This window comes from Plecotus auritus (assembly GCF_963455305.1).
Source record: "Plecotus auritus genome assembly, chromosome: 7".
NCBI lineage: Eukaryota > Metazoa > Chordata > Mammalia > Chiroptera > Vespertilionidae > Plecotus > Plecotus auritus.
The window spans coordinates 55,936,097-55,959,828 of record NC_137774.1 but is presented as its reverse complement, the minus strand read 5'-3'; the positions used below and the strand labels follow the sequence as shown (position 1 = coordinate 55,959,828).

The 23,732-nt window shown below is 47.7% G+C and overlaps 1 protein-coding gene across 2 annotated transcripts in view; it reads right to left on the bottom strand.

Annotated features, from left to right (window-relative positions):
• TNFRSF13B (TNF receptor superfamily member 13B) overlaps window positions 1-23,732 on the bottom strand; it is a 51,749-nt gene that overhangs the window by 5,417 nt on the left and 22,600 nt on the right. The window contains exons 2-3 of one of the 2 annotated variants that reach the window (XM_080679233.1): window positions 18,608-18,743; window positions 14,195-14,440 (exon numbers count right to left, since the gene is read on the bottom strand). In XM_080679233.1, coding sequence (XP_080535359.1) covers window positions 14,195-14,440; window positions 18,608-18,716 — 355 coding nt within the window. In that variant the 5' untranslated portion in view covers window positions 18,717-18,743. Of the gene's footprint in view, window positions 1-14,194; window positions 14,441-18,607; window positions 18,952-23,732 lie in introns of those variants that run through there. The other variant, XM_080679234.1, reaches the window with a different exon arrangement.

Sequence of the window (23,732 nt, the reverse complement as noted above, 5' to 3'; positions counted from 1 at the left end):
AAGGTGGGTTGGTGGGAAGAGATCAACCAAAGACCTTGTATGCATAGGGTGCTGAAGGCCTGGGTAGGGTCTCAGGGAGGGGCTGGAGGGGTCAATGGGGAAGAAAAAGGGATGTATGTAATACTTTCAACAATAAATAATTATTAAAAAGGAAAGCAGACCTTGGGAACTCATGTAGTTGTTATGCGTAGCTGTTAAATTTTTCTTTGCCCCTACCCTTTAACTTCATGTAGTGCTGGTTGAAAGTGGGTGTTCAGGGCTGCTTTCCCAGGTATCCCGCCTGTCGCTCCCTGGATCTCCAGCATCCACATAATAAAATGCACCAGGGAGCCAGCCTCGCCTCTACCTGTGTGACGCTGGTGCAACGGGCAGCAGGACCCTTTTGTGTCTGGGATCACATTCACTACCGCTCAAGTTGAATGCAGCTTTGGACAGTTCACTCCAGGCCTCAGTTTCCTAATCTGTGAAATAGGGTATGATATTCCTCTCTCTCATCAGATGCTTGGCATCCCTGAGGAATCCATGTGAATGTGTCTGAGGGCAGGACGTTCTAGCCAGTCGCCAAGCGTCCCACACCCCACAGCTCCGCTAGCAGGATCTGTCCTCGGAGAAGGAGCCAGTTGGGGTAGCGGCTGGGTTCCCGGCTGTGGGGCATTCTGCTCCTCCCCACAGAAGACTAGGGCATGGCACGCAGACGACATCCCGTATCCTGGCCTTGCCATCTCCCCTCCACTGGGGTTCTACATGTCCTCGGGGTATTTGTTCTCATGTTTGCACTTGAGGGGGTAGGGGTTTCTGCAGTCAATGTGAGCCTCACTGTGGGGGGGCCTCCAAATGTGGACTTTCTCACAGAGGGTCCCTTCCCAGTCTCCTCCGTGTGTGTGTGTGTGTGTGTGTGTGTGTGTGTGTGAGAGAGAGAGAGAGAGAGAGAGAGAGAGAGAAAGAGAGAGAGAAGGCCCTGCCTGACATAAGTTCAGAAAAGGGGGAGTGGGGAGGAGGAGACGGTTTCTAGAACACCCCATCCCCCACTCTACTGACTACCCATTGGAGGCCTGGGGTTCCCAAGTGCCATTCTTTCTGGTGTTACCTCTCCTGAGATGAGCCCCCTGGAAGCGCACTCACAGCTGCAGGCGGTGCCTCCATAGACTCAGTAGCTGGCCCTGGGCCAGCCCTTCCCCTGGTCTTGGGTCAGGGTTCCTGGGCCGCAGATCCTGCCACAGCTCTTGCCCCTCCCCCTTCACAGCCTACCTTCCCCAGAGTTGCCTCCTTTTCTTCACCTCCACGCATGGGCCCTCTCTGGCTTCTGACCCCAGGGTTTCATCAGGTGGGTCTCCCTGACAGCTGGGTCCAGAGACCTCACCTCAGGCCAGGGAGGCGGAGGGGCGTGGCCTGTCCCCACTGTGACTTCACACGCCCTGGTCAGGGCGGGGGCACAGTGAAGGGAGGCCAGAGAGACCACAGTTCACACCTGAGATCAATATGCAAAAAGGCAACAAAGGACCACAGTTCCAACTCCCAAATGGAAGGGGACCTTGAGCAATTCCTAGGACAGGGCCTCATTGTCCGGGACCTGGCAGTGCTGGTCCCTGGCTTTCATGGATGTGCTCCCAGCAAGAAAACAGCCGTTTCCACCTGCACAAACGACCTGCAAACTGTTCACCTGGTGGTTGTTCGGTCTGATCAAACAATTGAATCGAAACCCCCTCCCCGGGGAACTGACCTTCAAATCATTTCATAACCGACATTCCCTGTTGCTTAGGCCACATTCCACTTGCTAAGACCAGTAACTTTCCCCTCCGGACTTGCCCAGGATCCAGACCTGTCCAGAATTCCCCCGCCTTGTTCACCCCCCACCCCCCACCCCCAAAGCAGGATGCCACATCGCATCTCAGTGCTCCCCTGCTGGCTGGCCCTGCTGACACACCCTCCCCTCCCCCAGCTCCTCTGCACCCGCCTCGGCTCAGTCCGATCCTGCACTGTCCCAGCGGGCTTGGCCAGTCCAGGCGCACTCAGCTATTTGAAGAACAGTGGGCCTGAATGTCCCACATTCTTATCAGGTGGAAATTGGTTAAAATGGACCCAAGTGCATTAAAGGACTGAGAGAAGATGAGGCTAAATGTGGAAGAAGAGAGAAAGAGGCCTGGCTTGCTGGCCTCAGGGATGGTGAGATAGGGGATCCCTGCTTGTGCAGTGGAGGAACCCACAGCCCCTGCCCATTCCTCTGGTGAGGGGCCACCTCCACCTGGGGAGGCCTGGAAATGGCCCTTTATAGGGACCCCTGACCTCCTTGTGGCCAGAGCTGGGGGACATTTGGGCTCTGCTCTGTGGTGGGACTGACTCCTTCAGAGACCTTCCTCCTTGTTGGTTGCCATGGACACACAGACCTCAGGCTCTGCTCCTTCCCAGCATCTCGGTGACCCTCTACTGACCCCTTGGATGTAGACCCCCTCGTAGGTTCCCACCTCAGGGCTTTCTCTCCTCACACCTCCTGGGGCCCATTCCTGTGGCCACACTGCCACCTTCTAGGCTAATGAAGTCCAGCTTCTCCAGGTGAGATGCTCCCTGAGCTCTGACCCCGGGGCAGTCCTGGCGCCCCCAGGCTGCAGTCTGTCCCTTGGGGCCAGGGCATCTCCCTGCAGCACAGTTCAGGCCCCTTGTCCCCGGCTGCTCCCTGTCTCCCCAGGGTAGCAGACTGGGCCCTGTGGTATCGGGCAGCTGGCCCCTCCCAGGGCCTCTTCAGTGGCCCCTTGAAGCTTGCTGCTCTGCTCAGTCCTCTGGGCTGCCCCCGAGGGTGCCTGGCTCCCTGCCTGCCCACGCACCCTTCCCCATGCAGTCTCCTCAGGAAGAGACAGAGACTCCCTCCACCAGCCCCGAACTATGGGGGGCTCGTCTCCTGGTCCTGGAGCCATCCACTTGTTTGTCTCCTTGGGGTGAACAGCCAGACTCCATATTTTGATGTTTGAGGCGCCCCCCTTCTGCCCACATCTGCGCAAGTTGGAAGCAAAGCCTGGGTACTCTCTCCTTGGGTGCCAATGGAAGATTCCAGCCATGCGGTCCCTCCCATGCATGGGCTACTCACTTGCCACCCCCAACCGCAATGAAACCCCAGCCTCGGTGCCTGCCTGCTCTCTTTTTTATTTTAATTAGTTAATTAATTAATTAGTTAGTTAATTAAATATATGTTTATTGATTTCAGAGAGGGAGAGAGAGAGAGAAACATCAATGATGAGTGAGAATCATTGATTGGCTGCCTCCTGCATGTCCCCCTCTGGGAATCACACTGGGGATCAAGCCCGCAACCTGCACATAAGGACTGACTGGGAATTGATACTCAACCACTGAGCCACACCGGCCAGGCCTATTTATTTATTTTTTAATCTTTATTATTGAGAGTATAACAGATGTCCCTCTTTTTTCCCCCCATTACCCCCCTCCACCTGGTTCCTGCCCTGCCCTAGGCTTTCGCTACGCTATTGTCTGTGTCCATAGGTAATGCATAGATGCATATAAGATCTTTAATCTCTTCCTGCCCCCCACCCCCATTCCCTCTGAGAATCATCAGTCTGTTCCATTTCTATGCCTCTGATTCTATTTTATTCACCAGTTTATTCTGTTTATTAGATTCCTTGTTTATTTTTAGATTCAATTGTTGATAGATAAATATTTATTGCCATTTTATTGTTCATATTTTTTACCTTTTTCTGTTTTTTCTTCTTCTTTCTCTTCTTAAAAAATACCCTTCAGCATTTCATATAATACTGGTTTGGTGGTGATGAACTCCTTTAGCATTGTCTTGTCTGGGAAGCTCTTTATCTGACCTTCAGTTCTAAATGATGGCTTTGCTGGGTACAGTAACCTTGGATGTAGGTCCTTGCTATTCATCACTTTGAATATTTCTTGCCACTCCCTTCTGGCCTGCAAAGTTTCTGTTGAGAAATCAGCTGACAGTCGTATGGGTACTCCCTTGTAGGTAACTAACTGTTTTTCTCTTGCTGCTTTTAAGATTCTCTCTTTGTCTTTTGCTCTTGGCATTTTAATTATGATGTGTCCTGGTGTGGGCCTCTTTGGGTTCCTCTTTGTTTGGGACTCTCTGAGCTTCCTGGATTTGTAAATTTATTTCTCTCACCAGGTAGAGGAAGTTTTGTCAGTATTTCTTCAAATAGGTTTTCAATATCTTGCTCTCTCTCTTCTCCTTCTGGCACCCCCATAATGTGAATGCTGGTATGCTTGAAGTTGTCCAAGACACTCCTTAACTATCTTCATATTTTTGGATTCTTTTTTCTCTTCTTCTTCTTTTTTTTAAAAATATATTTTTATTGATTTTTTACAGAGAGGAAGGGAGAGGGATAGAGAGTTAGAAACATCGATGAGAGAGAAACATCGATCAGCTGCCTCCTGCACACCCCCTATTGGGGATGTGCCCACAACCAAGATATATGCCCTTGACCAGAATCGAACCTGGGACCCTTCAGTCCACAGGCCAGAGCTCTATCCACTGAACTAAACCAGTTAGGGCTCTTTTTTCTCTTCTGATTGGGTGTTTTTTGCTTTCTCATATTTCAAATCATTGATTTGATTCTTGGAATCATCTACTCTACTGTTAAATTCCTGATATTATTCTTTATTTCAGTCAGTGTATGCTTAATTTCTGACTGGTCCTTTTTCCATTAGAGATCTTGCTCACAGGTAGCTCTGCTGGCCACTTGCTGCCCTGTGTTTAAGAACTCAGTTGTCATCCATTTCTCTCCACAACCTCTGATCCACATGGCAGAGGAGGTAATCATTGTCCTCGCCCCTCCCACAACCACATCAAAATCACAACTAAATTATAGAACCACCATCGAGGTCCACCTGGAAACTAGCTGGACAGAAGGCCAACTGAGGATAGAAAGCAGCCACGATGAGACTGGTGGGAAAAGTGGAGACATGGAGCAGGCAGCTCCCACACCACCAGGCAGCAATGAACCACCAGAGGCCACCCCCAAGGAGTGAGGGGTCCCAGCCCCACACCTGGCTCCATTGCCTGAGGCACCGGAGGAGGCTTCATAACATCTGGCCATGAAAACTAGCGAAATTGTGTACAAGTGACAGGAGGGCTGCTGGCGTCTTGGGCGTTCCTCCTGATTGGCCCTCACACATACTTGCTCGCTCACAAACTCACTTGCTCTGAGCTCCAGTGCCAAGGCAGCATCTTGAAAAGTGCCAGGGTCATACAGGGAGAAACAGAATCGCCTCCCTTCAGGGTGAGGGCGAGGAGCAAGGGCCAGGGCAGCTCTCTGTGGGGATGGAAGTGCTGGCAGGTGCTTTTCCTCTCTTGTTGAGCCCTCTCTCCACCCAGCTGGCAGGCACAGGCAGGCACCAAGTCTTTGCTCTCCGTTAACATAGCTAACATGATATGCCTCACTCTGGCGATTCCCTGAGACCCTGCCCCACCTAACGTGTGCCTTCGGCCTGAGCCTCTTCGGCCTGAGGCTTTTCCACATATGTGGCCTGCCTCGGCTCATGCTGAAGACATTCCTAAAACCTTTCAAAGGTACACAAACCTCAAACAAGCAGTAGCTGGCCTCAGCAAGCCTTGTGCCTCTTGTTAAGTGGTCCTAAGGCCAGCACAAGCAGCAACCCATCTCAACTTGCAATGTAACTCCCATATTGTGGCCCCAAGCCCGGCATAAGTGGTGGCCAATCTTGGCCTGGACCATCGCTTCAATTAAGTGGCCACATTCCTGGCACAAGTGGCAGCTGGCCTCAGTGCCCACCAGAGGGCGCCAGCTTCAGTTCACAGAGTAGACTCTCTCAAGTTCCTCTAAGCCAGCACAAGTGGCAACCAATCACAGACCACTTTGTAGCTCCCACCAGGTAGCTCCAAGCCAGGCATCTAGCTTTGGTCTGCACTGGAGCCCCTTCTAAGAGGCTCCAGAATCAACACGCCCAGTGGCCAGCTTCAGACCTCACCAGAGCCCCATCTAACCAGCTCCAAAAATGACACCCCAAAGGGTGGACTCATCTGGCACCAGAGTCCTCTACAGCAAATCCCATCCATGAGGTCAGCCCCATATAACAGCTCCTCTGCTGAAGTCATGGCCAGTCTTCATAGTCTGTTAGCTGAGAGTCAATTCCACCCAAGGACGTGCCAACAGCAATCAAGGCCCAACTACAACAGAAGGGCACACCCCCAATACTGGAAACACCCTTGGAGCACCTGGCTTAGGTGACTAGGGAGGGTAGGAGAGTATAACAGATGTCCTAGGGAGGTAGGACACCTACTACATAAGGTCACCCTGACAAGACTGGAAGATGTAGCAAATCTATCAAATTTGTAGAAACAAACACAGGGAGGCATTCCAAAATGAGGAGACAACGAAACATATCCCAAAGGAAAGAACAGGAGAAATCTTCAGAAAAAGAACTAACCAAAATGGAGTCAAGCAATCTAGTAGATGCAGAGTTCAAAACACTGATTATAAAGATGCTCAATAAAAAAGTTAGGGGAAGACTAGATGTACTCAGTGAGAACTTCAACAAAGAAATCTATATATATAAAAGCCTAATATGCTATGTGTCGACCGTTTGACTAGTTGCTATGATGAGCACCGACCACCAGGGGGTAGATGCTCCGACTGGTAGGTTAGCTTGCTGCTGGGATCCGGCTGATCGGGACTGGGCAAGACAGGGCCAGACATGCCCTGGAGCCCTCCCATGGTCCCTCCCCGGCCGGCCAACCTCCCGCGGGGATTGGGCGAGATGGCCCCAATTGGCCCTGATTGCTGGCCAGGCAGAGGGGCTCCACCCGTGCATGAATTCATGCACCAGGCCTCTAGTAGTAAGTAAAAAAGGACATAGAGCCCTAGCTGGTTTGGCTCAGTGGATAGAGCATTAGCCTGTGGACTGAAGGGTCCTGGGTTCGATTCTAGTCAAGGGCACATGCCTGGGTTGCAGGCTCGATCCCCAGTGAGGAGTATGCAGGAGACAGCCAATCAATGATTCTCTCTCATCATTGATGTTTCTATCTCTCTCTCCCTCCCTCTCTGAAATCAATAAAAATATATTTTTTTAAAAAGGACATAGAAACCATAAAAAAGAACCAGCCAGAAGTGAAGAATACAATAACTGAAATGAAGAATATATTAGATAAAACCAATGGCAGATGAAGCAGAGGATCAAATCAGTAATTTGGAAGACAAGGTAGCAGAAAATGCCTAATTAGAACAACAAAAAGACAAAAGAATAAAAAAATGAGTTTAAGGACCTCTGGGACAACATCAAGTGTATCATAAGGATGCCAAAGGAGAAGAGAGAGAGCAAAGAATTGAAAACCTAATTTAATAAATAATGACTGAAAAGTTTCCTACTCTGACAAAAGAAATAGACAAGTTCAGGAAGCACAGAAGGTTCTAAATAAGATGACTCCAAAGAGGCCTATGAAAAGACACATCATAATTATAATACCAAAAATTAAAGACAAAGAGAGAATCTTAAAAAGAGCAAGAGAAAAGCACTTAGTTACTTACAGAGAGCACCCATACGACTGTCAGCTGATTTCTCAACAGAAACATTGCAGGCCAGAAGGTATTAGCATAAAACATCACAGTGATGAAAAGCAAGGACGTATGACCAAGATTACTCTATCCAGCAATACTATAATTTAAAATTGAAGGAGGGATAAAGAGCTTCCCAGATAAGAAAAAGTTAAAGAGTTCATCACCACCAAACCAGTATTACATGAAATGTTAAAGGGACTTCTAGAAGAAGGAGGAGTAGAAGGAAGAGGAGGGGGAGAGAAAGGGGAAGGAAAGAACAAGAAGAAAAATACATAAATAATAAAATGGCAATAACTACATACCTATTAATAATTACTTTAGCCTTGGCCAGTGTTTCTCAGTGTTTAGAGCATCAGCTTGCACACCAAAGAGTCACAGGTTCAATTCCCAGTCAAGGGCATGTACCTGGGTTACAGGTTCGATCCCCATCCCTGGTTGGGGTGTATGTGGGAGGCAACCAGTCAATGTGGCTCTCTCACATTGATGTTTCCCTCTCTCTCTCTCTCTAAAAAAGCAATGGGAAAAATATCCTCAGGTGAGGATTAACAATGAAAAATAATTACTTTAAATATAAATGGTTAAATGCTCCAATCAAAAGACACAGAGTGGCCCTGGCTGGTGTGGCTCAGTTGGTTGGCCATCGTCTCATGCACTGAAATGTTGCTGGTTCAATTCCCGGTCAGGGCACATGCTGGGGTTGTGGGTTTGATCCCTGGTAGGGAGAGTGCAGGGGGCAACTGATCAATGTTTCTCTCCCACATTGATGTTTCTCTCTTTCTCTTTCCCTTCCTCTCTCTCTAAAAATCAATTTAAAATAAACAAAGATATCCTTGAATGAGGATTTAAAAAAAGAAACATAGGGTGGATGAATGGATAAGAAAACAAGACCCATACATATGCTATCTACAAGAGACCCATTTCAGGTAAAATTACACACATAAACTGAAAGTAAAGGTATGGAAAAAAGATATTTCATGCAAATGGAAATGAAAAAAAAGGTAGGATAGTAATACCTATATCAGACAAACTAGACTTTAAAACAAGGGCTATAGTAAGAGACAAAGAAGGACATTACATAATGAGAAATATATCAACCCAACAAGATGTTGTAACCCTTGTAAACGTTCACGCAGCCAACATAGCAGCACCTAAATATGTAAAGCAAATATTAATAGACATAAAGGGAGACATCAACGATAATAGTAGGGGACTTTAACATCCCATTGACATTAATGGATAAATCATCCAGACAGAAAATCAACAAGGAAACAGTGGTCTTAAAGACACATTAGACCAGTTAAACTTAATTTCACTAGAACATTTCACCTCTAGCAGCAGTGCATGAGAACATTTTCCAGGATAGACCACGTATCAGGCCACAGAACAAGTCTCAATAAATTTAAGAAGACTAAAGTTCTAACAAGCATCTTCGCCGATCATAATGGTATAAAACTAGAAATGAATTACAAGAACAAAACTGAAAAATACACAAGCACATGGAAACTAAATAACATGCTACTGCACAATGAAAGGGTTAATAACAAGATCAAGGAAGTAATCAAAAGATACCTTGATGAAAATAAGACAAATGAAAATGAAAACTCAATAACCCCAAATCCATGGGATACAGCCAAAGCAGTTCTAGGAAGGAAAGTCATAGCAATACAGGACTACCTTAAGAAACAAAAAACAGCCCTAGCTGGTTCAGTCCAGTAGGTAGAATGTCAGCCTGCAGACCAGAGGGTCCCAGGTTCGATTCCAGTCTAAGGGCATGTACCAGGGAGCAGGCTCCTCCCTGGCCTGGGCCCTGGTCTGGGCCCATGCAGGAGGCAACCAATCGATGTGTTTCTCTCACATCAATATTTCTCTCTGTCTTTCCTTCTCTCTTCCACTCTCTGTAAAAATCAATGAGAAAAATATTCTCGGGTGAGGATTTAAAAAAAGAAAAGAACCAAACCTTAAATAAATAATCTAAGCTGATACCTAAAGTAATTAGAAAAAGAAGCACAAACAAAGCCCAAATTGAGTAGAAGGAGGGAAATAATAAAAACCAGGGGGGAAATAAACAAAATAGGGTCTTCAGAAATGAAAGAGAAGTGATAACTGACACCATGAAATACAAAAAATTACTGTGAGTAATCCTGTCAACAAATTGGACAAGATAGAATAGTTGGATAAATTCTTAGAAACACAATCTCCAAGTCTGAATCAGGAAGAAATAGAAAATCTAGACAGACTTGTACCTACCAATGACATCAACTCAGCAATCCCAAATCCCCCAACAAGCAGAAGCCCTGGACCAGATGGCTTCACAGGAGAATCTTACCAAGCATTCAAAGAAGAATGAACACATACTCTCCTCAAGTTTGATACCTATTCCAAAAATTGAAGAGGAAAGCAGGCTCCCAAATTCATTTTATAAGATCAGCATTACCCTGATACCAAAACCAGACAGATACTACAAAAAGAGAAAAATTTAGGCCAATATCCCTGATGAACATAGATGCAAACATCCTCACAAAATATTAGCAAACCACATTCAACAATACATTAAAAAGATCATATATCATTTATCCAGTGGGATTCATTCCTAGGATACAAGTTTAGTTCAATATCTGCAAATCAATTAATGTGATACACCAAATAAAATGAAGGATAAAAATAATATAATCATGTCAATAAATCCAGAAAAAGTATCTGACAAAATCCAACATCTATAATAATAAAAGCATAATATGCTAATTAGACCGGACAGCCGAATGACCTTCTTGACGTCATTCCAGATGTCCTTCCAGATGAAGCCACAGTGGCGGGGGACGAGGGCAGAGGTCGTTAGGGGCAATCAGGCAGGCAGGCAAGTGGTTAGGGGCAATCAGGCAGGCAGGTGAGTGGTTAGGGGTGATGAGGAAGGCAGGCAGGCAGAGTGGTTAGGGGCAATGAGGCAGGCAGGCAGAGGTGGTTAGGGGCGATGAGACAGGCAGGCAGGCAGAGTGGTTAGGGGCAATGAGTCAGGCAGGCAGAGGTGGTTAGGGGCAATGAGACAGGCAGGTAAGTGGTTAGGGGTGATGAGGCAGGCAGGCGAGCAGTTAGGGGTGATGAGGCAGGCAGGCGAGTGGTTAAGGGTGATCAGGCAGGCAGGCAGAGGCCGTTAGGGGCAATCAGGTTGCAGGCAAGCAGTTAGGGGCGATCAGGCAGGCAGGCGAGTGGTTAGGCGCAATGAAGAAGGCAGGCAGGCAGAGTGGTTACAGGCAATCAGGCAGGTGAGCGGTTAGGAGCCAGCAGTCCCGGATTGCGAGAGGGATGTCCGACTGCTGGTTTAGGCCCGATCCCATGGCCTAAACCAGCAATCGGACATCCCCCAAGGGGTCCCAGATTGCGAGAGTGTGCTGGCCCGGCTGTGGGCCCCTCCCATGCATGAATTTCATGCACTGGGCCTCTAGTTCATTTATAAAAGGAAACTGTCAGTCAAGTGGGAATAGAGGAAACATACCTCAACATAATAAAGGCCACATATGACAAGCCAATATGATACTCAAAGGTGAAAAGCTGAAGCATTTTCATTTTTTAAAATATGTATTTTTATTGATTTCACAGCAATCAAGCAAGAAAAAGAAATAGAAGGCATATGAATTGGAAAACTGTCATTAGTTGCAGATGACATGATACACTATATAGAGAACCCTAAAGATTCCACTTAAAAAACTATTAGAACTGCCTTAGTCGGTTTGGCTCAGTGGCTAGAGCATCAGCCTGCGAACTGAAGGGTCCAGATTTGATTCTAGTCAAGATCAGGTAACTCGGTTGCAGGCTCTATCCCTATCTCTGGTCAGGGCGCACATGGGAGGCAACCAATGGATGTGTCTCTCTCATATCAATGTTTCTCTCTCTTTTTCCCACTCCCTTCAAATCTCCCTGAAAATCAATGGGAAAATGTCTTCAGGTGAGGATTAACTACAACAACAACAAAAACTATTAGAACTGATAAACAAGTTTAGTAAAGTAGCAGGATACAAAATTAATATCCAGGAATTAGTCGCATTTTTTAAAACTCTTGACCCTTCATCCATGGGCCGAGGCTCTAACCACTTAGCAAACTGGCTAGGACAATCAGTTGCATTAAAATTTTTTAAAAAATTGATTTCAGAGAGGAAGGGAGAGGGAGAGAGAGAGAGAAACATCAATGATAAGAGAGAATCATTGATTGGCTGCCTCCTGCACGTCCCCTCCTGGGGAATCAAGCCCACAACCCAGGCATGTGTCCTGACTGGAATTGAACCATGACCTCCTGGTTCATAGGTTGACGCTTGACCACTGAGTCACACCGGCTGGGCCAGTTGCATTTTTTTACACTAATAACAAACTACCAGAAAGGGAAATTAAGAAAACAATCCCATTTACAATTGCATCGAAAAGAATAAAATACCTAGAAATAAACTTAATCAATATGGTAAAAGACCTACACTCAGAAAACTATAAGACATTGAAGAAATAAATTGAAGATACAAGTAAATGGAAGCTTATACTGTGCTCATGGATTAACATCATTAAAATGTGCATACTACCCAAGCAATGTATAGATTCAGTGCAATCCCTATCAAAATAACAATGGTTTATTTCACAGAACTAGAACAAATAATCCTAAAATTTATATGGAACCACAAAAGACCCTGAATACCCAACTCAATATTGAGAAACAAGAAATAAGTTTGAGCTATCATGCTACCTGATATCAAACTATACTACAAAGCTGCAATAATCAAAGCAGCATGGTACTGGCATAAAAATAGACACACAGACCAATGGAACAGGATGGAGAGCCCAGATATAAACCACACCTATATTGTCAATTAATCTATGACAAAGGAGGCGAGAATATACAATGGGTAAAGGTAGTCTCTTCAATAAACCAAAGAGATACACAAAAAGAATGAAAGGGAAACACTTTCTTACACCATATACAAGAATAAACTCAAAATGGATTAAAGATTTAAATGTAAGATCCCAAGTCATAAAACTCCTAGAAGAAAACATAGGCGTATACTCTGACATTGCTCTTAGTAATATATTTTTGGATATGTCTTTTTGAGCAAGGGAAACAAAGCAAAAATAAGCAAATGGGACTGCATCAAGCTAAAAAGTTTTGCACACAAAGGAAACCATTAACAAAATGAAAAGACAACCTACTGAATGGAATAAAAGACATTAACCAATGATAGATATGTCTGATAAGGAGTTAATACCAAAATATAAAAGAAACTCATACAACCTAACACACACACACACACACACACACACACACACACACACACACACACAATTTGATTTTTAAAAATTGGGCAGAGAACCTGAATAGACATTTCTCCTAAGAGGCCATACAGATGGCCAATAGACATATGAAATGCTCAACATGGCTAATTACCAGGGAAATGCAAATTAAAACCACAGTGAGGTATGACTTTGTATCTCTCAGAATGGTTATCATCAATAAATCAACAAACAAGTGTTGGTGAAAAATGGGGAGAAAAGGGAACCCTCACGCAGTGTTGGTGGGATTGTAAATTGGTGCAGCCACTATGAAAAACAGCATGGATTTTTAAAAATGAAAAATAAACTACCTCTGACCCAGCAATTCCACTTCTGGTATTTATCCAAAGAAACCCAAAACAGCAATTTGAAAACATCCATGCACCCCTGGGTTCCATGCAGCACTGTTTGCAATAGCCACGACAGGGAAGCAGCCTAGGCTTACGGCAGAGAGGAGTAGAGACGGATGTGGTGCTGGCATAAATGCAACACCCTGAGCCAGGGAAAGAATGGAATCTTGCCATTTGCAGCACCATGGATGGCCTAGTGCAGTGGTTGGCAAACTCATTAGTCAACAGAGCCGAATATCAACAGTACAACGATTGAAATTTCTTTTGAGAGCCAAATTTTTTAAACTTAAACTTCTTCTAATGCCACTTCTTCAAAACAGACTCGCCCAGGCCGTGGTATTTTGTGGAAGAGCCACACTCAAGGGGCCAAAGAGCCACATGTGGCTCGCGAGTCGCAGTTTGCCGACCACGGGACTAGTGTGATGCTCAGTAAAATGTCAAAACAAGTACTGTGTGGTTTCCCTGTATGTGGGGTCTGAAAACAAAACAAATGGACAAACGAAACAAAAACAAACTCGTAGATAGAACACATTGATGGCTGCCAGACGGGAGGGGAGAAGGGGCCTGGGTGAAAAGGGGAAGGGGTTAAGATGTACAAGTTTCCAGCTAGAAAACCACTCTGGGGTTGTCGGTACAGCATGGGGAATAGTCAGTCATATTGTAGTAACTGTACATGGCGTCATGTGCCTACTACACTTACTGGGGGATCTCTGCATGAGGTCTATGACTGTCTAGCACTGCACTGGGTACCTGGACGTGTATGAGATTGTATGCCCACTGCCATTTTTTTGAAATTAGGAAAGGCTCCAATGCTCAGGTCTTTTCTTCTCCTGCTTCCTTCCTGCCTGTGGACTTCTGGGTACTTTCTGTATTTTCTCTTTTTCATCCTGTGATGACCTCTATTCATCTGCCTGGACCTTTGACCTCCCCCCTGTGAAGACCCTCCTTCGTTAGTCCAGTGCCTGGCCTCCCACTCCCTCAGGACCCACGTGCGTGGCTTACCTGGACCTGCCTCCAGGCCTCTGGTCTCGGACCCCTGGTGCCTCCTCACGGTGTCTGCTCTGGTCTCGGTCTGCTCAGGCCTCTGCCTCTTGGGCACTGGGCGGAGGGCCCCGCGGCTCCTGAGAATGCTCTCACAGAAGTGAGCGCACTGCTTGGGGTGGTGTCCGCAGATGGGGGCACAGCTGATGCAGCCCCGCAGGAGCTGGTCGTAGTACTGGCCCTGCTCCTTGTGGCAGCTCAGCGACTCTGGGCGACAGAAACGGTGATGCTACAAGGTGGCGGGGACCTGTGGGGACTGTGGGTCGGGCCTCACAGGGCATCAAAGGTAAAAACATCACAATCTAACTTCCCCAAAGCAATTCATGGCAACCCGGTCCTTCTCCACCAGGCACAGCTGCAGTGTCCTCTCCGCACTGTTTTAGCCAAATCACATACATTTTGAGATGTAGGATTTTTATATCCAGTTTTAAATGTTTTTGCTTCTCATTGTTCTTTCTTCTTTGCCCTAAAGATTATTTAGAAGTGCACTCTTTAGTTTCTATACACATAAGGAATTCTCAGGTATCTTTTAAAATTGAAATGTAGGTGATTACATTGTCACTAAAATTTTCTTTTTTTTTGGAGTGGGGGGATGTCCTACATCACATTATTTACTTATTTATTTATTTTTAGGTTCTATACATATGTGTTGACTTTATTCTTTTCAAAATTCTAATTTAAAGATTGTATATACATAATTACATAGTTATATGCATTATAGTCACTAAAGTTTATACTTGCATTTTTCAAGCCTGTGAGAACCACGCCAGAGTCTCCAGATAGTCAAGGCCGATGGGAGCACAGAGGCCTTGTTGTCAATACACCAGAACGGCCAAGGCCGCTCTGAGCATGAGCCTCATCGGAGTGCCCAAGGCCAAGACACCATGAGCGGGTGCAAGGCCGCACGGTACGCTGTGCCCTTCTGTAGCCCATACGATTGCTGTCGCGGCTGGCAGCGGGCCTCTTTTGTGCAAGTAGTATTAAAAGTGTGTTACTAAGGCCAGTGTGCTGGGCACACAGTGGCTAGTGAGCTCAGAAGAGAGGCGCAGGCACAGAGGGTGTAGCTCCTATGTGTGCAGGGGAGAGGAGAGCTCAGACGGAGTGAGAGTGAGGCTGAGAGCTCACAGAGAGCTCGATATAGCCGCCAGGTTACCCCGCCAGGGCGCTGGGAGAGACGTTAGGGGGCAGTTACCATGTGAGGCTAGAGACCCGCCAGGGCGCTGGGCAGGGGAGACGGGAGAAGCTGCTGAGCCGGAGCTCAGGGGCCGCTACGATGTGAGGCGGTGAGTCTGGGGCAGCATGCGGCTGCAGATAGCAGCTGTGGGTACAGGGATGGATGCTGCTTCGTGGGAGCTGTACCTGTTCACCAGCCAGTGTGCGGCTGCCTGCCTTATGGACTTTGCTGGGAGGCCTGTCTTGTCTGATAGCTATGTGGCCCCTGGCTTCTGCACTAAAGACTCATCCTTATACGCCCACAGCCTCTCCTGGCTTCTCCGCTGCCCCGCCACGAGAATTGACCAGCTGTCTCTACAAAGCCTCACAAAGAAGAAACATATTTTATGTCAACATAGGATCGGAAGGGAGGCCAGCATCCATCCGTGTGGCAAGCTGGGAGAGGAGGCTGGAAGGAAGGTGGGAAAGCTCAGAAACATGAATGTTGCTTCTCTCTGAATGATGCATGAGAATCACAGGGGCTCCAGCAGGCAGCAGCGCCCAGGGCGGAGGCCACGCGGGCAAGCCTGCTCACACCATGCAGAGAGCAAGCTTGAGCGCCAAGCAGAGCCCCACTCCCGCAGGGCAGCCTCCGCTGTCACTGCAGCGAGGGCCTATTTCTAGGGAACCCCGCCCCATAAGAGGGTCTGAGGGCACATTTCGGAGGCAGCGCCAACCTCAAGGCCAATAGTTCTACTGCTGGCAGGTTGTGGGGTCCTAACCAAACCGGCCTCAGCATCCTCAATTCTGAGAGGAATAGTTGTCAGATTGACTTTGAAAGGCTGCTATGAGGATCTGAAGCTCCCAGCACAACACCTGGCACATAATACATAAATGCCCAGGCAATGGGAGGGTTAAGTAGGATATTCATCGGCGCTTCTTTGCAACACAAACACACCAGCCTTTCAGCCCTTGACAGAGGAAAGGAAGAGGCCAAGAAGGTGGTGACACTGGGTCCCAGGAGGTTCAGGTGCCCTGACAGTCCCAGCAGCCGCCCTGCCCAGCCCACCCCGGCCCGCCCCACGGCACCCCCTGGGAGCACGCACGGCACTCGGGACACGGAGTCAGCCCACTGGCAATTTCCAGGGGTTCAGTGGCCTCCCCTCTCTCTCAGGGACCTGGTGTGGCTGATGCAGTGGTGCCCGAGCTCCCACACCACCAGCCCTCATGCCTGACCTCCCCAGCCTTCCCTCTGGGCCTGGTCTTCCCCATGGTGTTTCCCATGTGCCTTTGCCCCACATGGACTGCCCAGGAGTCCCGTTCCCCCTCCTCTGACTGTCACATCTACAAACTCTTAACAACCCATTTCAAGGAACACTTCCTCCAAGAACACGTCCCTGCCCCCCACCCCATCAGCTGAGCTGGTTTCTCCCAATGTGGCGTTTTCAGGCACTTTCCCTTTGTACCTTAAAATGTAGTCATTTCTCCTATGAGGGGATGACCTGCTATGGGTCATGTGAAACTCGTGTTTTAAAGGGGCTGGATAGTTCTGTGAATACTCACCCAACAACAGAATGAATGTTCTAGTTAATTAATGGACAGTGGTTAGCAGTCATGGTTTTAGAGTCAGAGAGTTCTGGCTCACATCCTAACTTTCCCACTATTATGCTGTGTGATCTTGGGCAAGTCACTAAGCGTCTCTGAGCTCCACTCAACAAGTATTTATGAAGTACTTACTATGTGTCAGGCACTGTGCTAAGTTCAACCAAGGAAAGGGGCTCACAGTCTGGTGGTTGGGTGAGTATGAAACAAATACACATAAAAGAACACAATACAAATTGTGATAAGTTCCATTAAGGAAAAGAGCAAGTTATGAAAAAGAACAGCAAGCAAAATGCATTTTTTAAGACAACCAGAGAAAATTGAATATGGCTGAGTAAAGGCAATATTAATGGACTATTGCTGGAGGGATGAGATACTGAGGTTCTACTTTATTTATTTCCTAGTGCCCAGGTGCACTAATTTGTGCACATTAAAAGGAAATTAATTAAAAGGTGGCCAGTGGGGCCGGACACGCCCTGGAGCCAACCTCCCTCGATTCCTCCCCAGCCGGCTGCACCTGGGGTGGTGCCACAGCTCAAAACACATCTGTGGAGTGAGCAGGGTCCCTCTGGCAGATGGAATCCCTCGGCCTGGCCTGCGGGGATAGGGCCAAAACTGGCTCTCCGACATCCCCTGAGGGGTCCTGGATTGTGAGAGGGCAGTTCTCAGGTGATGCACCCCGGAATCAGGCTCCCTCCTCTCTGGTTCTGGGTGTGTCACCCAAGAACCACCGCTGCCAAGTCACCACAGCTTGGCAGCTCGTGTGTTGAGCATCTGCCACATGGTGGTCAGTGCGCATCATACCTACCAGCTGGTTGGACAGTCGCTTAGCCTTTTATATATATAGATTTTATTTTTTAATATATTTTTATTGATTTCAGAGAGGAAGGGAGAAGAGAGAGACAGAAACATCAATGATGAGAATCATTGATTTTCTGCCTTCTGCACACCCCCTACTAGGGATTGAGCCCACAACCAGGCATGTGCCTTTGACCAGAATTGAACCTGGGACCCTTCAGTCCTCAGGCCGACGCTCTATCCATTGAGCAACACCAGCTACGGCTGAGGTTCTATTTTAAAGGCCCTATCTATATGTTAGGGATTCATGCTCTAGTATTTCCAGGTAAGTGATATGACTTCTTGGGTTTGGTTTAAAATACGGAAGTAAACAATTGGTTGGGGAATAAAAAGGCAGACTTTTCAGAGCGGATGGTAGTTTACTGTGTTAGCCTCTCTGTGTCTGATCATTTCTATAATGAAAACATTCAGAGGAAAGGAAGACCAGAGAAGGACAGGGAGCCTGATTCCTATTGGGTGGTCAGAGCAGACCCTGCCCTTGGGCTGAGCCCTCCGGGTTGGTAGAAGGGAGCCACGGGAAGAAGAAGGAGAAAGGCTTTTATGCAGAAGATGCAACATGTGCAAAGGCCAGAGGCAGGAAAGAACCCAGCACGTTCAGGAAACTGCAGAGGCCGGTGCTCAGAGCAGACAGACAGAGGGCGAAGAGGTGTCGCATGAACATCCTCCACCAACCCCCTCAGGTACCCAGTGCAGTGGGGCCAGAGGGGCTGCTGGCGGGAGGAGAGGGACCCGCCACCCCTTTGGCTCAGGCCCAGAACTCACTGCAGAAGGTGGTGCAGGTCTGTGGAACCTGACGGCTGCAGATGGGTCTGCAGGAGACGCAGCCGTTCAGCAGGGGATCCCAGTACCGCTCCTCTGGGCATGGCTCCATGTCACCCCGTCCGCAGGGCCTGTGGAGCTGAGAGGTGGGAGCGTGTAGGCAGCTGGCACTCAGCTGGTGGTTGGGACCAAGGCTCTGCTCTGTGAGCCGAAGGGGAACCAGACAGGACTGGCTCAACCCAGCTGCCATCGCTGCAGGCCTGGGGCAGCCCCTCGCCCCAGGGCCTGAGCTTCCTGGTCTGTGAAAAGCCTAGCTGGCACCTCCTCCCGGATATCAGGCTGTGCCCTGCTTGATGCTGCTCTCTGCCCTCTTTAAATAGTTTTTAAGAGAGAGGGGGGAGGGGAGAGAGGGGAGGAGGGGAGAGAGGGGGGAGAGGAGAGACGGGGGAGGGGAGAGAGGGGGGAGGGGAGAGACGGGGGAGGGGAGAGAGGGAGGAGGGGAGAGAGGGTGAGAGGGGAGAGAGGGTGGGAGGGGAGAGAGGGAGGAGGGGAGAGAGGGGGGAGGGGAGAGACGGGGGAGGGGAGAGAGGGGGAGGGGAGAGACGGGGGAGGGGAGAGAGGGGGGAGGGGAGAGACGGGGGAGGGAGAGACGGGGGAGGGGAGAGAGGGGGGAGGGGAGAGACGGGGGAGGGGAGAGAAGGTGGAGGGGAGAGAGGGTGGGAGGGGAGAGAGGGTGGGAGGGGAGAGAGGGAGGAGGGGAGAGAGGGTGGGAGGGGAGAGAGGGTGGGAGGGGAGAGAGGGAGGAGGGGAGAGAGGGAGGAGGGGAGAGAGGGGAGGGGAGAGAGGGTGGGAGGGGAGAGAGGGTGGAGGGGGGAGAGAGGGTGGAGGGGGGAGAGAGGGTGGAGGGGGGAGAGAGGGTGGGAGGGGAGAGAGGGTGGAGGGGAGAGAGGAGGAGGGGAGAGAGAGAGATTGGTTGCCTCCCACATGAGCCCCAACTAGGCATCGAACCCACAATCTAGGTATGTGCCTTGACAGGGAATTCAATCTGCTAGCTCCTGTGCTCACGGGATTAGGGCTCACACTAACCACTGAGCACCGCTGACCAGGGCCTCCACAGGATCCTTGCACATGTTGATCCACACATGCGCTATTCTCGCTTCCTCCTGGGGGTTCCTTCCTCTTCCTCCTCCGAGCCTTTCTGACTCTCCTTCCATGGGACGCCCCTCTGTACTGGTCTGCCCTTCGTTGTCACTTCCCATCAGGAGTGTGATTGTTTGATAAGTCTTCCCATTAACTGTGAGCAGCATGCAGGCAGGGCTCTGTCTAATCGTTCCCACTGCTGGGTCCTGAGGAACTAGCTCAGGCCTTGCTGCGACACAGCAGGTTCTCATTAAAGGAGCCATGCAGTGATCAGCACACAGCAAGCACTCAGTAGACGACAACTCCCCTCATTTTCCTTCTTACTGAGTTAAAGACACACGCAATGTTATGTGTAACATAAAAGTGTACTGCTTATAAACTGTTCCTGTGTATGCAGAGGTCCCCCTTTTCCTGTGAGGGACACATTCCAAGACCCTCAGTGGATGCCTGAAACTCCAAAGTACCAAACCCTATGTATACTGTTTTCCTACACATGCACACCTGTGATGAGTGTGTAACTTATAAATTAGGCACAGTGAGAGATGAACAACAATAACTAATAATAAAATAGAACAATTATAACAATGTATTATAATAAAAGTTATGTGAATGTGCTCTCTCTCTCTCTCAAACTATCTCATGCTACTCACCTCTCCATTAAAGAAAGCACTTTATGTTCTCCGTGGTCGATCTGAGTGGCCAGTGGCACAGCCTTTGACTTTAGGACCATTGATAAGTAACACAATGACTTGGACACAAGAGCTGCGACCATCTCTACTCTGAGGCCCACAGGAGGAAGGACATTGATTTGAGCCACAGAACCCAGGAGGTTTCTGGAACTGGAGGCATCAGCATGTCTGACAGTGGGCAACGGCAGGCAAAGCCATGGAGAAGTCTTGGTTAGACATTCATATTCTCAGATTCTCATTCCCTGGCAGGTAGTGGCCCCTTGCCCACCCAGGCAGAAGGTCAAGGGTCTCCTCAGACACAACTGAGGGCAGCAATAAGGTCCCTCCCCCGCCAGCCGCTGCTGAAGGACAGTTGTGGTCAGGGGTGAAAAACGCTCTTCTTCCCCATCCTCCACTGGCAGGGAGTCAGCTGACTCTGCTCTCGGAAAACGGGCCCAAAGGAAAAGCCCTGGTGGCACCAACTGGGAGATTCTCTCAAGAAAATGCCCGCGCTGCTGCATGACCACCCAGAGTAAAGCTTCTTCCTTGGCAGCCCCGTAGGTTTATCCAGAACTGCCAATGAACTATTCCTGCCGAGTTGGGAGCGAACAGCCAAAGGTCACCTGACCTCGAAGTACCTCTTCCTGGAAGAGAACTTGAGCAGAGCAAGGAGAAGGAGCATGCTGGAGTCAGCAGACCCCTGCAGGGAACAGAGGAACGTGGAAAGAACTACATAGCAACAACGGCTATCCTTAGAAAGGAAGGTAATTTCACATTCGTGAAAAAGATGAGATACTATTTTGAAAGAAGAATACGCATAGGAAAGAATTACTAGACATTTAAAAACATGATACTCAGAATAAACATGGGTAGGATTTTAAGATGTAATTGAAGAAATTTCCCAGAAAACAGGGAATGAAAAGATTTTAAAAGTTATGGAATCATTGCAAGAGGTCCAAAGGCTGACTAGTGGGGATGCTGAGAAAACAGATGTAAAGGATATTAGCTTCCAAATTCAAAGAGCCAACCAGGTGTCTGGCACAGCAAACCGAGACCCGCCATCATGACATTTGAGAGCACCAGCGATTAAGATCAGATTCTAAACCTTGAGAACAAGCAGGTTACCTGCGAGTTCTGAGAGCTGAGAAGTAAGTGGACATTTAAGGATAATTTTTGTCAGGTCACTGCCTGACTGCAGAGATAAAGGAACAGAAACCTCAGTGGTCACACAAAAGAAACACGTGCTTTGCAAAAATAGTTTGGGAAAGTCACAAATAGATTCAAGCCCTCAACAAGCAGCATTTGGCAAACCATGAGGAGTGGGAGCACCAGATTTCCAGTTACCACAACATAATACTCAGAATGTCTAGTTCCTAACAAACTTACCAAGCACACAAAGACACCGGAAAGCATGGCACACTCACAGAAAAAAAAAAAAGAAAAAAGAATTTGACAGAAACCATCCCTGAGGAAACATAGACATTGGAAATTAAATCAACTGTCTTTGGTTTTATTTATTTTTTGTTTTTTTATTTTTTATATTTTTATTGATTTCAGAGAGGAAGTGAGAGATAGAAACATCAATGATGAGAGAGAATCATCGATCGGCTGCCTCCTGCATGCCCCCCACCGGGGACTGAGCCCATAACCCAGGCATGTGCTCTTGACCAGAATTGAACCCGGGACCCTTCAGTCTGCAGGCCTGCGCTCTATCCACTGAGCCAAACCGGCTAGGGCTCAACCGTCTTTAATATGTTCAATAAGCTAAAGGACAAAGAACTAAAGGAAATCAGAAAAATAAAGCATGAACAAAATGAAAATATGAACTTAGAGATAGAAGTTGCATAAAAGGAACCAAAACTTGTAAGCAACCAAGATTTTCTTTAGTAGGGGGATGGGTAAGAAAACACTGAGATTTATTCAGCACAAAAGGAAGTGAGTTATTGTAGGGAGTGGTTATAGGGTTAAGCCTCGGACTGACCTGCTGGCAAAGTCACAAACAAGTCCCAGCTTGGAGGGCACAGTCCTCTAAGCATAATTAAGCTTGGTCTTGTGACTGCTCCCTAGATCAGGGGTGGGCAAACTTTTTGACTCGAGGGCCACAATGGGTTCTTAAACTGGACCGGAACAAAAGCATGGATGGAGTGTTTGTGTGAACTAATATAAATTCAAAGTAAAGGAGCGGAGGGGAGAGCAAGAGAACCCTCTGCTCTTTTGGCTCCGCGGGCCGGATAAAACAGCCGAACGGGCCCGCGGGCCGTAGTTTGCCCACAGCTGCTAGATCTTTCCTAGGTAGCTAATGGGCTGTGGGAGGGGCAGCAAGTGCTGCCAGAACAAGTGAAACTTAACAAGAACATTGTAAATTACTTTGTTTGCCCCTGACTATAAATAAAGCATCAGCTTGCAGTCTGGATCTGTTCTGTGGCCTCAGCCAGGCACAGAAGATCTACCTAGACCCAGCTTATTCTCTTGTCTGTCTTTTTCTTCATCCTTTACCTTCCTCCCTCAGGCTCACCAAACCCTTGGCTGTGCTGGCACCGCACAAGTTATCAAGTCATGAAAAGCCATGGAGGAGCCTAAGTGCATGAACGAATGGAAAGAAATCACGCTGAAAAAGCTATTGTATAGTATCAGATACATGCCATTCTGGAAAAGGCTGAACTATGGAAACAGAAAAATCAGTGGTAGTCAAGGGTTGAGTGGGGAGGGAGAAATAAAGGCAGAGCACAGAGGATTTTATAGGGCATGAAACTATTCTGTATGATACTATCATGGTGGATACATGCTACTATACATTTTTCAAATCCCATAGAATGGGCGACACCAAGAGTGAACCCAAGTGTAAATGATAGACGGTGGGTGATAATTTAGGTTCATCAGTTGTAACCAATGTACCACAAGGTGCAAGATGTTGAAAGTGCGGGAGGTTGTGCATGTATGGGGTAAGGAATAAATGGGAATTTTTTTACTTTTCATTGATTTTTTTTTCTGTGAACCTCAAACTACTCTTTTAAAAAGTCTTTTTCAAATGGAAACATACAGGAATTCTAGAATTGAAAAGTCCAACAACTAAAATGAAAAAAAAAAAAAAACCTCACTGGAGGGGTTCAACAAGCAGATTTAAGCAGGTGGGGAAAAAGGATCAAATGATTGAAATTACGTAGTCTGAGGCAGAAATAAAAAAGAATGAGGAGAAAGGAACAGAACTTGAGGAACTTGTGGACCTCATCAAACATACCACCATATGCTTATAGGACCTCCAGAAAGAGAAAAGAGAGAGAAAGGGGCACAACATTTTATGAAATAACTAGCGGCCCAAT